At 34.4% G+C, this 15645-nt stretch overlaps 1 protein-coding gene across 9 annotated transcripts in view; it reads right to left on the bottom strand.

Annotated features, from left to right (window-relative positions):
- ADGRG6 (adhesion G protein-coupled receptor G6) overlaps positions 1-15645 on the bottom strand; it is a 107755-nt gene that overhangs the window by 45726 nt on the left and 46384 nt on the right. For 6 of the 9 annotated variants that reach the window (XM_058170584.1, XM_058170576.1, XM_058170541.1 and 3 more), the window contains 2 exons: positions 14196-14276; positions 6354-12845 (listed from right to left, as the gene is read on the bottom strand). In XM_058170584.1, coding sequence (XP_058026567.1) covers positions 9865-12845; positions 14196-14276 — 3062 coding nt within the window. In that variant the 3' untranslated portion in view covers positions 6354-9864. The other 3 variants (XM_058170594.1, XM_058170611.1, XM_058170603.1) reach the window with 2 other exon arrangements.

The raw sequence follows: 15645 nt of genomic DNA on the forward strand, positions 1-15645 counted from the left end.
AGAGAGAGAGAGAGAGAGAGACAAAATAAATAAATAAAATAAATAAATAATTTTGTTTCTGCTGTACCATTTGTTTCTACCAAACAGTGAACCTGAAGAACAAAATGTTTAACAGCAGTGAACTGCATGCTTTGAAAATAATTTGGGAAAAGTGTTTTGACTCTCAGGTCAGTACATCAATCTTCTGATATTCATTGAAGCATTAAATGTGAATGTTTTCAATATGATTATTAATATGATGGCATTTTTTCCTCACAAAGGAACCTGAAAAATGACAACTATGAATGAATCGATGACAGAGAGATGCTGTGCTTGCATTTGTGTATAGTCTGAAGCACTTCTTATAGATTTTCAAATTATGGGCAGAACTAATAAATCTGTTAATTTTGATTTCTCACATATTGCAATTGGCTTCACTACTTTAATATCTTCTGCTTATTTAGTCAATTTACAATAGTTAATTCCTTAAAGCAAAGTATAGTATATAAAACTATAAACTGAAACAGTATTTTTAAAGTACAGTTATTGGTTAAAATGTATTGATCTTAAACACTGATAATAATGATCGCAATAATATTTGTAAAGTACAGAAAATGAAAGAAAATGAAACAAAAACAAAAACTCTGTCCTTACCAATCGAATGAACTTTCACGTTATGGAGTTTCAAGTTTTCTGTGATATTACTGTTTTCGAGTTTCTTTCTAATTGTTTGTTCTCCTAAACTTATATTGTTGGTAGAATTGTAAGCTAAAAGAGCACGGACTTCAAAACTGCAAAATAATTGCTGAATTAGAATATAGTATAACAATAAGGCATTTAAATATGATCACTGTAATTTAATATAATACACAAAAATAATCAATTAATCAATCAATCCTATTAATGGACTCAACAATTCATCAATTTATATATGCCATTTTGGAACATCCTGTTTTATTCTTATGAGATTTTTTTCCCTACAATATCACAGCTAATAATAAAAAGTCTTTCTAAAAGAAGTAATCTAATATAGAACAAAAATTAAGTGCCTAATAACTATATAGAGTTAAAATAAGTTATAAAGAGTAACCTGAACATAACATAAATGCACAGTTTAGCCTTAGTCAGATAACATTAAGTGTGTCTTGATCTTATGCATTTCGCTTACCCCCTTTTCCAGGAGTAAGGGGAATACCTGGAGCTCACAAAGAACAATGGAAATTTCCACTTCTTTTACTTTGTCCAACTTAATCTTAACTAGGATCAATGTAACAACTAATATTAATTAGGCTGAAAGGAAGCCAACATCATCTAGTTTGCTTGTTTTAGTGATCAGATAAATTAGTCAGTACCAAAGCACATAAAAGTGATATTTGATTTTGCACCATAAAACAAAACTATTGATTTTATTGCACAAAAATACTAGTTCTTCCTGTTCTTCTATTTAGTATTATATTTTTAAAAAATTCAGTTTTAGGAAATAGTTCTGTAGTACACTGTTAAATGTAACAGATGGGTTTTTTTTTGATTGGATTTGCTGTTATTTTGTTATAGGAATGATCATTCCTTGTAGTAAGAGTGTGCAGCAAGCGCGTATTTATTGGGTTGGTAAATAACATCAAAGGCAACAATGCTATTTGCAAAATAAAATGGGGAGTTCACATACACAAAAAGGGAGCCTCTTTGTAATACATATCTTACCCATCTGACCTAGACTTGGTCATATGGTTACACCTAGGATATGAATAATCTTTCGGGGAAACACAGCAGCAGCAGCAGGAACAGAAATGTGTGGCTTTACTGTGATGTCAAAAATGACACGGCATCAGTTATATAGATGGCAAATATAGAGATTAAAAAAAAAGAATCCAGTGCAAATGATGATGATTTTAATTATTAATTAAAATTAATTATTTTCTCTGCTTTCCAATAGATGTTATTTAATTGGGAAAGAGGACTATTGAGATGGAAAAATTAAATATGCTGTTACAGTAACAACTGAGAAAACATTGCATTTATTCAAAAGTTAATAATATATTAACAATGTGTTGTCACTTCACTATTGTCCAGAGATCATTTTATGCTGTTCCAGGTGCAAAAGCAACATGTGGTTCAGCAACTGGCAAACATACATCTGTCACCAGTGTATGATTAATGCAATCTGAACATTAAGAGCTTTTGATAAATTTAATAGAAATTACTAAGTGATGTAAGATGAACAAACCACTTGTCAAGCCATTCCAGGGTTTAATATTCTATGAGAACTCTTCCATAACTCTAGTTTGAGTAGTTCAGCTTTCAGTCTTTGAGAAAACAAACAATACTAAAACTCACAAATGAAGGCCCAGGATAGATATCCTAGGATAATGTTGTAAGATTCGATCTTGGAATACTAAAACTGTTTCCAGTGTGGGTAGAAGTTGGATTTTGCAGCGCAAAATGAAGTTTAGTGGAACATTCATATTATTTTAGTTATTTATTAACAGTCCTCTGTGATCCTGTATGATGCTGATGTTCTTGGCCATTCATTTAGAGACTAACATTACCAAAAGTGACGTATGTTTTTCACACTTATGAACATTGCAGTGTTCCCATGGTCCCAAAATTCAGATGCTTGACCACTGGCATGTATTTATGATGGTTACAGTGTCTAAGGGTCATGTGATCACCTTTTAAAATCCTCTGACCAGCAAAGTCAATGAGGAAGCCAGATTCACTTAACAACCATGTTACAACGTAACAATTGTAGTGATTCACATTAACAACTGTGGCAAGAAAGGTCATAAAATGGAGCAAAACTCTCTTAACAACTGTCTCGCTTAGCAACAGAAATTTTGGGCACAACTGTGGTCGTAAATCAAGGACTATCTCTATGTGTACAACAGACTTCAGAAAGTATGTAGTAGGTCCCTTATAAAGTGCATTCAACTAACATCTTGCATCAATGGAACTACTGGATGCTTCCTAAACTTTCTTTTTATCTTTCCCTGCGAATGAGTCTTCAGAGAAGGAATTCTGACATTAGCTCTTTAAACTGGTAACTAAAGAGTAACCTGAAAGGACACGTTGGGAAATAGATTTCATGTTATTACCATGCAAAATTATTTGACAAACATAAATCCAATTAGCATTTGATAAATAGAACAAAGTTACTTGAGTTATTGCAGAGTTTTTTGAGAATTTCTTACAATTTTACCTTTGATCAATGCTTCTCTTTCCTCTTACTGCATTTTTTGCTGAACTCGGTTCAACACTATAAAAACAAAAGACATATTTGTTTTTATTTTTAGCAAAGTACCTTTTGCAGAAGATAGTATATTTCTTTCTATCCTGTCAAGCACCTACCTTACATCAACCACACATACGTTGTAATTCCAGCTCCCCATAGTCTGAATTAACTAGAAAATAGGAAAATAATGCCAAAGGTCAAAATGCATAAAATTGTTGAAACTGTTAATTTTTGCATTGCATTCATTTTGCATGAATTTATTTTCATAGAATCTGAGTTTATTTTCATATAATCATCATTATGATAATCAGCAGCACCAGCACAAAAATCATGCTGTTCCCTTTTATGTTGTGGTGAAAAGTGCAGCAAGTGTAAAAAATAGCGAGCCGAAGAAATTACAGAGGATTTTGGCCAGGGGAACATAGCTAAGATCAACATCTTTCACTATATACAGTACTTCTGCTCTTGCTTTTACTACACTCAAGCACTTCATGCATTTCCTTTTGTTCTTCATTGTATTTTTTTTTGAGGTAATTGTAGAAAAAAATAGTCTTTAAAAGGTAAGACACAGAACAACAAGCTAGTGCAATGATGGCTAACCTTTTTGCCAACACGTGCCAAAAGCGGAGGTCGCGGGGGGAGGGTGTCATGTGCATGCAAGCCCACACCCATAATTCAATTCTCCCCGCACCCCCGCGCATGCGAACCCCCCCCCCCAGCGCTTGGCACATGATGGCACGATGGGACCTGAAGGCCCATTTTTTGCTCACCCCAGGCTCCAGAGGCTTTCTTGGAGCCTGGGGAGGGCAAAAACAGCCTTTCCCATCACCCCCGGAGGCCCTCTGGAAGCCGGAAACAGCCTGTTTCCTGACTTCCTATGGGCCCAGAAGGCCTAAAAATCAACTTGCCGGTGTCTGCATGTGCTCTGGAGCAACGCTCGTGTCTGCATGTGCTAGGGCAACGCTCGTGTGCCCACCGATATGGCTCCACGTGCCACCTGTGGCACTCATGCCATAGGTTTGCCATCACAGAGCTAGGGAAAGCATGTTTAAGAGCAGAAAAGCAAGAATTCTAAAGGGCAATATTTCTTAGTGATAATGTTCTCTTCCTGACCTATACCTTCACTACCAATATAAAGTACTAAGAAGACTATTAATCACTAATTGAGACACGAAGCTGGATTAGATAAAATGCTTTGTTATTAATCCTTAAAAGTAGTGACAGAAATCTAAATATGAGAAAAAAAATCTGCATGCAGATCTGAATAAAAACCCTTGGGTTTTTATTCAAACAACATCTTGGGTTTATTTAAACAATATCTTGGGTTTTTATTCAAACAATATTTATTTATTTATTTATTTATTCATTTATTTATTTATTCAAATTTATATACCGCCCTATCTCCCGAAGGACTCAGGGCGGTGTACAGGCATTTAAAAACACATAAATACAATATAAAAAAACAATTAAAAAACTTATTCTAAAAAGCCCGTTAATTTAAAATTAAAAATATGGAATAAAACCCAATTTAAAACCGATAATTTAAAATCTATCTCAATGGCACTGCTGACAAATTGATAACCCTATAACCTATATAACATATAACCTCGCAGCGAGATAGGTGGCAAATTATTATTATAAAATAATAATAAAAAAAGTTTGAACATTACTAATCCAGATTCCATTTGTCCTTAAGAACTGGTAACCCTTTAAACATTTTTAATAGTGAAATAATTTAAAAAAAACCTCTACCACCGTCATCACCAACAAAAAGGTTGTGATTATACAGTGAGAGTAAACCTCTATGCAGAATGTGCTGAAAAAGTAAATTAGAAGTGACAAAAGGAGGAGGCAGTCTGGTATAATGGTTAAGGTACCAAGCTAGAAAATTTCTTCCCAAAACTGAACTAATATACAATATTCTGATTTGAAACCAACACAAACTAGATAAAACTAGTTCATACGAGTTAAAGAGTTTTTTTACTCTGGTGCCTGGATAAAAACTCTGGTGCCTCGCATATATGTACTAGTCGTTCCTGACTCTAGGGTGGCATGCTCATCTCCGTTTCAAAGCCAAAGAGCCAGTGCAGTCCGAAGACATCTCCGTGGTCATGTGGCCGGCATGACTAAATGCCAAAAGTAATGCTGTTACCTTCCCACCAAAGGTGGTTCCTATTTTTCTACTTGCATTTTTTACGTGCTTTCTAACTGCTAGGTTGGCAGAAGCTGGGACAAGTAACGGGAGCTCACCCGGTTACACAGCATTAGGGATTCGAACCGCTGAACTGCCGACCTTTCGATCGACAAGCTCAGTATCTTAGCCACTGAGCCACCACTAAAAGGATGGGGCATGCTTAATCTCTATAGATTTTGAAAGATCAGAATGAACAGCAGTATTTCAGATAAACAGTATAGACATCTGAACAAACAGTCTATTTATTTATTTATTTATTTATTTGTTCACACTTTTATACCGCCCTATCTCCCCAGGGACTCAGGGCGGTTTACAGCCATATAAAACACATATATATACAAAATAAAACACCGATTTAAAAAACTTATTACATAAGGCCGAATATTTAAAATAGGAATATAAATAATAAAACCCCATTAAAACCCGATTTAAAATTTAAAACATTTAAAAATTCTAGTCCAGTCCTACGCAAATAAATAGATGTGTCTTAAGCTCGCGGCGGAAGGTTCGAAGGTCAGGAAGTTGGCGAAGTCCTGGGGGAAGCTCGTTCCAGAGGGTGGGGGCCCCCACAGAAAAGGCCCTTCCCCTGGGTGTCGCCAGTCGGCACTGCCTGGCCGACGGCTCCCTGAGGAGTCCCTCTCTATGAGAGCGCACGGGTCGGTGAGAGGCAATCGGTGGCAGCAGACAGTCCCGTAAGTAGCCCGGCCCTATGCCTATGTCTAGAAATTGACAGTTCTGAATCATACTTTTGTAAAATTAATTTTACTTTTAAATTAATATTTTAAAAAGTATTTGAGTTACTTCTTCAAAAGCACACTTAAAATTTATATACAATGGTTTGAAAAGTAGTTTAACTTACCCATTCTCTAATTACATTCTGAATGTTTGGCACTGCATCTTCTTTGATTTTGTAGACAGTAAAGTCAATTCTGTAGTATAATCTACCTAGGCATTACAAAAACAATGTAAATGTCAGAATTATGATTCTTAAATATATAAAATTCTCACCAAGACATATCACCAAGCCAGTGGTAAAGCCAAAACACTGATAATGATTTTAAAACTGGCTTTAATTTTTAATAATATGATAGTTATTGTCATCTGATTTAATTTTATTTTTAAAATGTATGTGTACCTTGATTTTTCATAGTAGACAATTATTATTATTATATAATTTGTTGTAGCAAGGCAGATGATTTAAAAATATTTGACCATTATTTGAAAATATTTTCGTAATATCGGATCTTTTGACCAAACATTCTATATTCAATGCGATTCAGGGTTCTATATGTGATTCAAGGTTCTGGTTATCACCTTTAAAGCGCTCAATGGCATGGGACCGGGATATTTACGGGATCGCCTACTGCCGTCAGTAACCTCCCATCGACCTGTGCACTCCCACAGAGAGGGCCTCCTCAGGGTGCCGTCAGCCAGACAATGTCGGCTGGCGACCCCCAGGGGGAGAGCGTTCTCTGTGGGAGCTCCGGCCCTGTGGAATGAACTACCTGTGGGGCTACGTCTTCTCCCTGATCTTCGGACCTTTAAGCGCGAGCTCAAAACCTTCCTTTTTCACCAAGCAGGGCTGGCCTAATGATACAGTTTTAAATTGAATGTTTTAATGGGATTTTAAGGGAATTAATTTTATTTTACTATTTTTACTCAGATATTTTTAATTCTTCAGCTTATTGAATTAGATTTTTAATCGTTTATTGTATTTTAAAGTTTTTGTTATTTATGTTTTATTTCTGCTGTACACCGCCCTGAGTCTTCGGAGAAGGGTGGTATAAAAATACGAATAATAAATAAATAATAAACATATTTTTCTGAGTAAAAATTAGGGGTATCTGAAAAGAGTTATTTTGCTTTGAAGGCAAGGTCAGAAGCTTTAGAAACACTCTAATCCCTCATCCAATGATATTCTGATCTAATTTGGGTCCTGCAGATCAGAGGTTGGTTTCAGGAGGTTCTGACCAGTTCTGGAGAACGGGTAGCAGAAATTTTGAGTAGTTCGGAGAACTGGTAAATACCACCTCTGGGTGGCCCCACCCCATCTATTCTCTGCCTTCCGAGTTCCAGCTCAGAAGTAGAAATGGGGAGGGAATGGGGATTTTGTAGTATCCTTCACCTGCCACCCCCACCAAGCCACCCCTACAGAACCGGTAGTAAAAAAAATTGAATCCCACCACCGCTGCAGATTACAAATGGGATTTGGAAAAACTTTGGAAAACTCTGCTCTTTCATAGTATGAAATGGGTAAAGCAAAAATGTCTATAACTATTATTGTTCTTTTTCAGCATGAGAGGAAATTTTCAGGAAAACTACAGCATTATGAAGGTATTCAATTTTATAAAAAATAGCACATTTGGGTTTTTATTTTTTATTAAACACTTTTAAAACTCTTTTTGCAAATGTGCTTATATGTCTCGATATGCTATTTCTTACAGTTAATAGGTCAGGGTTAAAGAATATTTTTTTTCAAACATATAGCTTAAGAGTTTATTCATCTATGTAAGAAACCCCTTCTCAGCTGGTGAAGATCATTGTGAGGGGTTGAAGCAGAAGGACAAAAAAACAACTTTCAACTATCCTATAAAATAAATTATTTGCCAGCTGACTGATACACAATCGCTAGCACTGTACATATCAAATATAACACACACAAAGGATCAAATCTAGTTGTTATGTGGAGCATATTGAAAACATTTTGTGGTTCCGACTGAGTAAGAAGGGCAGAGAGCAGAGCCTATTTATAGCTCTAAGTGATAATCAGGCGGGATAGGGGAAAAAATCTCACAGATTATCTGCTAAATTATAAGAGAACCACTTAGGGAAGGAATTACCTACATTTGAATCCAGATTCTCTTATCGTACCGCATTTCTCTAGTCATACTGAACTTTTTAATAAATACCAACCTATTTATGGGATAATAGAGTCAATGTGTCATCAACAAGCGCTGAATAATTTTAAAAAATAGGTTGTACAACCCCAAAATTCCATTCCATGTTTGTGGTTATTTTCCAAATTTTGGGATTTTTTTTGGTGTGTATTTTCACTCATGTATCACCACTGCTACTGTAGTATGAATTGACATATTTGAGGAACCACATTAACATGAATTAACACATTAACCACATTAACATGAATAATTCATTACCTCATTAATCCTTCTATTCATTTAGTATACTCATATATGCCATAAATAGGTGTGAACCAGTAGTGGGTTGCTCCCGGTTCGGTCCAGTTCTATAGAACTGGTAGTAAAACCAGCAGGAGGCTCTGCTCACCCACCACAATGTCATCATGGGTGATCTGCGCATGCGCAGAAGCGCACATGCGCAAGCAAAGCAACCGCGCGTGCAGGTCCCGTTGCAAACCGGTAGTAAAGGTAAGTAGAACTCACCTCTGGTGTGAACCAATTTTCTATGAACACAAAATCTATTTTATAGTATATCTTTCTAGAAACTAATTATTCATGTGCTTTGTGAAAATACCATTTATTTTATGTCACACTGAATGGGAAAACTCTACTGTTTCTAAACAGCAGAACTAATTCAAATCTACTACTTCTGAATAATGAATGAAAACATGTTTTCTTGAGGTTAGTATGAAGAATTATAACTTTGTTTTACTCTCAGGAGACTATCAATTGACAATATTAAAAGAATTCAAAACACACTTTCCGTTGAATGTATATATTATTTTTTAAGATTACTGTTTCAAAATACCTTAGATTACAGTAATCTAAGTAATATAAAAATCAAGCAAAACTGGTTTTTAAATTTTTTAAAATATGCTTAAACATTATTAGGCAGTGATTCTCCTGTTCATTTTGTTGGATATTGTTTATTGAGTCCTTCGGGAGAAGGGCGGTATACAAATTAAAATATTATTATTATTATCATTATTATCATTATTATTATTATTATTATTATTATTATTATTGTTATTTACAAATCGGTTTTAAAAACAACAACACTTTAGTAGATTCAATGTCTTTTTTCTTTATGGGCAGCAAGACATATAATAGAGAAAGAGATACATAGAGATTGCATATTTTGGTTCGGAAGCAAGGATTTAGCATCTCAGTGGAGACAAGTGGGAGAACAGAAATTATCTGTATATGGACAAGACCATTTGATATGATTTCTCTCTTATATTTTCTGATCAAACTGAAATTATTTGTCTTCATTAGATTTTTACAAAACAATCTCCACTGAATAGGAGAAACAGTTAATTTGATTGTCACAATAGTCTCCTCAAAGAACTTGAATTAGTAAATGGAATGATAGTGATTAGAATCATACGCTAAAGTTCTACACTTTGATCATTGATCATTTTAATATGGTATAAATGCATTTCTAATAAATTTATATTGCTTTGTTTCTATTGCTAAACATGAAGTCTAATTTAGCACCAGTAATTCTAAGCTCTATTTATACATCTAGCAGATAAGATATTTTTTCATTCTACATCTAGCTCATGTTTTGACCTACTGTGTTTGACCTCAGGTCCACATGGGCAGTCCCGGTCCATGAAGGAATTACATAAAAAATAAGTCAAAAGGTATTTGCTGCTGGGAGTCAACGTTGTTTTGAACACAATACTTTGATTCGCTTCTGGTGCTATATTGGTCACAGCAGTTTCATGAACTGATATATCCACTGCGTTTTGAACTTCTGAGTTGTGATTATGGAATATCATTCCACTGTTTGATACATTTTCATCAAAATACTGAATAGATTCATTCAACAAGGAAGATTGAACCATCACATCAGTAACTACTGAAATTGTGGCTTGTTCCAAAAGGGAAGAATAGTTTACTATTGTTTCATATTTCAAGTCTTCAAAAGATGAAGAAATTGCCTGGTCATAAAAATCAGTCAGACTAACATTACTTGGATTCAAAGATGACAATCCTTTCTTAATGGGATCATCAATTGACCTGCTAGAACCATGCACTTTCCAAACAATCGATTCTTGTTTTGAAACAGTAACTTTTAGTTTCGTATCAATATTTTTGTGATCCATATCACCAAACTCTTCCACATGACCAGGTTGAAGAAGGAGTGTGTCTTTGCTTTCTAAATTGTTTGGATCATTTTCAGAAGGCTTTGTTTTATTCATGGTGCTTGTTTCTTGAACTGGCTTTTCGTTCCACAAATATTCTGAATCCAACAAATGTTGATCAAGGTTATTTAGAAGATTCTGTGAAATTGAAGTGCCTGAAATCATTAAAGCTGCTGAATGTTTGCCAAATTGTGTAATTGTTCCGTGAGTATTAGTAGGCAGTATTTCTAAAGGCAATGTCCTTATAAACAAATCAGGTATTTGTGCATGTTGTTTTTCGAAAAAAGCATTATTCATATGTGAATGCGCTGCGTTTTTCATATAATCAGAAGCACTTGTAAACTGACTGGTCTGTAAGTCTTTATATACATTATGTGTCAGTTCCTTAAAATGTGTTGGACTTAGTGATAAAACTTTGCAGGCATCTTCTGTACAGGAAGATTCAAAAAATGGTGTTGCTGCTGTTTCAGCAGATAGAAAAAAAGTTATTAGTTGATCATTTGGGATTTTCTCCGTAGTCTGTTGCATGGCTAAATTGGCAGTAATTTTTAAATCATCAGTAAACCTTCCTTGTAATATATCGTAAGTACTAATCTGTAAATGCAAGGAAGGCTGAATCAAAGATGTTATCTGGGAAGTTAAAGGAACATGATCAGCTGAAATATCATTTACGGATCCATTTTTGTTAAGAGGGTCTGATTTTGATGCTTCAATAACATCTGAATTCCTTGATGAGTACATTGCAAAAACTGAACTAAAATTCTCTTCTGATGTATTAGTAAAAATATGTAACTTTGAAACATTATCACCTACTAGTCTATTATAAGGAACTGTTTGCATGGTGATATATTCTATTTGTGTAGGAGACATGAAAAAAGACATTGTCTCTGTTAGGGAAGAATATGATTGATTAAATGAGGACAACCATCTTCCAGTAGATTCTGGAGAATCATTAACCATAGTCCAAAAGGAATTTATGTACTGTGTTGGAAGACTTACATCATTAATTGTGAGAAAAGAAATGTCATTATATGGACTGCTAGATGTATTATTTTCTACATATCCTGCTCCAGAAATCACTTTTGACCTTGACTTGACATCTTCCAATAGAAATGAAAAAGAAGATACATCATTATTGTAAGAAATTAACTTATCTGGAAGCTCAAATTCATCTTCTAGAGATGAACCTTCCTGTTCTTCTAAATTAACTAACTGCTCAGTGAGAGGATTAAATGCAAAAAAGTCACTTTTTAAAAAAGCCCTATTGTATGTTTCTTGATATAAATGCGAAACAGAAACAGTTGGCTGAATTTCAGAATTTCCGCCTCTTGTTTTTGGTAACCCTGATGATAAATATAATTCCCTACTATATTCCACTGACATGAAGACTTCTGTTGGATGGATTCTGGGCATAACATCTGGAAACCAGGCCTTCATGTTTTGTAATGAACCAGAAGGATTTGTGCTGTGTTTAAACAGTTGTTTTTTAAAATGTACTGAATTATAGTCTCTTACGTGATTTAATTTTGTAATCTGCAAGTCATCGACAATGTAAAAGCCATTCCTAAGAGAATCCTCTTGTAGAAGTCTCTTTGTGGGCTGCAAGTAGACATTTTCAAGTGATTTGTTTAGTAAGCCAAGCATTGTTTCTTTAACTAATTCCTTAGGAAAATATTGATGAACAAGAGAAGAAAGATTTTCTTCTGGAATTCTGGAAATAAAATACTCATAAGTTGCATTTTCCTTCCATGTACTCAAAGACTGCAAGAAATTGTTAGTGTGTTTATACACAGGAGAAAATGTGTAACTAATAGGAGATAACATCCACTGAAGGTCTTCTGTAAGTTCAAAAAAAGTGTTCTTGTTCACCAGTGAAGGGAACAGTAAGTTTGATCTAGAATCTTCTATCTCAACACTTCCAGCCTGTTGAATATTGAATCCTAAATTCCTGATGTGATCAAGTGGGAGAGTTGGTGTTTCCTGTGAAATACTACTCTCACTTAACACACTCTCAGAATGTCCTGATATGTTATTAAAGTACGACACCTCAATGGAAGAATTATAGTTTATGTTTACTTGTTCTGTGAAAGGGCCAAAGCTATTAGTTTGCATTTCTCTTGAAGCAGATGTTATCACCTCAGGAGTTATTGTGATGAAGTAACCAGGTGTACTTTTTCTCTCAGTTATTGTAAATTTATTGGTGTGTAAAGGCCTCTGTTTTACAGGCCAAACTATTGGGGTTGATATAATTCCTATGTTTTTGATGCCTCTTATCTTAGAATCTTCTTGCGAATGTTGAATAGGTTGAGAAGAGTCAGCTGAATTTCTCTTGACTCTGAAGACCACTGTGGCAGGACTTTTCATTTCCTGCAGGACTGTATATAGTAAGTCATTCAATTAATAAATGAAAAACATTACTTAAGGAAATTACTTTGACATCAAATATCGCTCAAAGATTGAGTTTGAAGAAATCACTTATTTCAGCAGGAACTGCACTATATAGACTGAGTTCTACATTTAAACAAGAAATTTAGGCAATTCATTCTTAAACTGTTCATTATACAAAACTACTTCCACTGACTTAAATTTTTGAAAATGTGTACATGAGACAGAAATATGTACTTCAGTCCTGTTCTTTGTCTGATCAAACTTTTATTCTATTCATAATTACTGATTGTGCATGAGGACACAAAATTCTCTTTGAATAAGCTCCTGGTTATATATTCTATACATTATCTAGCATCTGTGAAATGCTTTTATTCTTACTCCATATACACCCCAAGTTATGCTCTACACTGGCTCTCTTGGTTGTCTAACCCTTGTACCTATATAACTGTTTGTTGCTTTCTTTATAATTATTTCATTTATTTCATTGGCGTTGAAATTAAAATACTCAACTGCAGAATCTGGCAATGTTTTAAAGCAAGAATAGACAAGCTAAGAGACCACTCTTGGTCCTTTCTTCTCTAATATGTATATTTCTTAAAATATACTCTTGTGTTATCAGGGTCTCTTGAATATTGCAAGATCCTGAAGTGAGTCACGGTGGTGCAGTGGTTAGAATGCAGTACATCAGGCTACTTCTGCTGACTGCCAGCTGACTGCAATATGGCAGCTCAAATTTTACCAGGCTCAAGGTTGACTCAGCCTTCCATCCTTCCGAGGTGGGTAAAATGAGGATCCAGATTGGTGGGGACAATGTGCTGACTCTGTAAACTGCTTAGAGAGGGCTGAAAAGCACTATGAAGCGGCATATAAGCCTAAGTGCTATTGCTATTGCTATCCTAAAAAAAGTGTGAATTTTCATGGTTATTTTTAGGACAAAGGTAACAATCACTTTCAAATGGATATGGATTATTCTTAATGATGTTACTTGAATTAATGTCCCTAACAGAAGTATGTGAATAATTTTATATAGCCACAGGGATGCTCTGGATCTCCTACAGAGATTCTCCTACAGAGAACTACATTAAGATTGCTTTTGTAAAACCTTTAGCATTTGAAGATTAATAAAAAGAATTAACAAAACAGAAACAAGAAATCTTTTAGAAAATCTTCCTTCGGCACAGGAAATTTTGCTGGAAATAACAAAATTGTTATCTGACACAAACTTCTTTTAGCAGTGTTTGCTGAAACAAAATCTGACACTCACATATAATGCAAGTATGCTCAAAAGATAAAATGAAGTAACATAATCAAAGAAAATATAACATTAAATTTCTTACCATCCATTATTTTATCGGTTCTGTTAGTATCAGGCATGTTAGTGGTAACAGTGGGTGATGGAGTGGTTGAACTTACAGTAGCTGGTAACAAAGATGAAAAAGAATTGAACTTGTATGGAATATGAATGTTAATAAGGTCAGGCAAAATAGGAATACATAAAAAAACAAACAGACAAAATGATATTTAAATGACTGGATCCACATACAACATAAATCACACATATACACTCATTAGACTCATTTCAAATTTCTGATATATATTTTTAAACAAGTCTCATTTGTTCACCTGCAACATTTGACAAAACAATGTCCCACAAACAATTTAACAATAGTGTATGGGTGAATTCATGCTTAAAATTTCTCACTTTTTAAAAATCAAATTAGGAACTGATGAATGACATAAATTACTGTACACTATTTCCTACTGACCAATATAGACAAATGTGTTAGAAAACAAACTGCTTCTTTGGAATGGCTGCAAACAAGATTCTAATGCAGATATTGACAAATAATGATGTTAGCTATAATGGAGATGAATTGAACGAATATGGATTGTAATTTTATGTGAAATTTTGCTAAAACCTATGGTTGCATTCTTTTTAAAAAAATGAAAGTAACATGAATTTATCCCCAGAGTTTTGTTACAATATACTACACAAACAACATATTTCATTAGTTAATACAGCAGATATTTCAATCCTAAACATATTGTTTGCAAGTGAGCCATTGACTTGTAAATTTAATATCCACCCCATCAGCTGAACAAGACTATTTGTTTGAAATGAAGTACAGCACAGTCCACCAGTACGCATAAAAATTCAAAATAATATTCTCTTAATGACAAAAAGGAGACAAAAATAGTACAAAATTTGCCTTGCATCTATCTGCCAACCGTGTCGGCTTCTGATTAATGCCTGCATAATGACCACAACAAGATTACATTTTCAAGTTGCCTCAATTTCAGAAGTCTTTTGTGTTGGCAATCAGAGAGTAGCACTCATGATTGGAAATATTCAAAAACAGATGCATGCTCATCTTTTAAGAACATCAACAGATGGAGACATTCTATTTTTTAAAAAAATAAGTTAGCATGACTATATTTTTGAGAAAAAATGCATTAAAAAGCAGCCCAATCAAAAACATAACTGCTGCAATGTTTGATTCATAACTATTCCTATTCATAGTGTGAACTAGAGAACTGCATGAAATCAAAACATTTTTTCCTGCAAGCTCAGCATGAAACAGACCTTATTTAAAGAGAACAAAACTTCAAATTTTAGAGAAAATGATGGGGATTTCAAATCAGTTGTTGCACACTTGCTTTTCACGTAGGGTCATGATAGTAGATAGGACTCTAGTCTATCCTGAATGACATCTATTAACCAAACTTCAGAAAATTTGGCTGGGATGATTTCTTTACTGCATATTTGAAGGCATTAAAATAACTGCT

This window comes from Ahaetulla prasina, chromosome 1, assembly GCF_028640845.1.
Source record: "Ahaetulla prasina isolate Xishuangbanna chromosome 1, ASM2864084v1, whole genome shotgun sequence".
NCBI classification, from domain to species: Eukaryota; Metazoa; Chordata; class Lepidosauria; order Squamata; family Colubridae; genus Ahaetulla; species Ahaetulla prasina.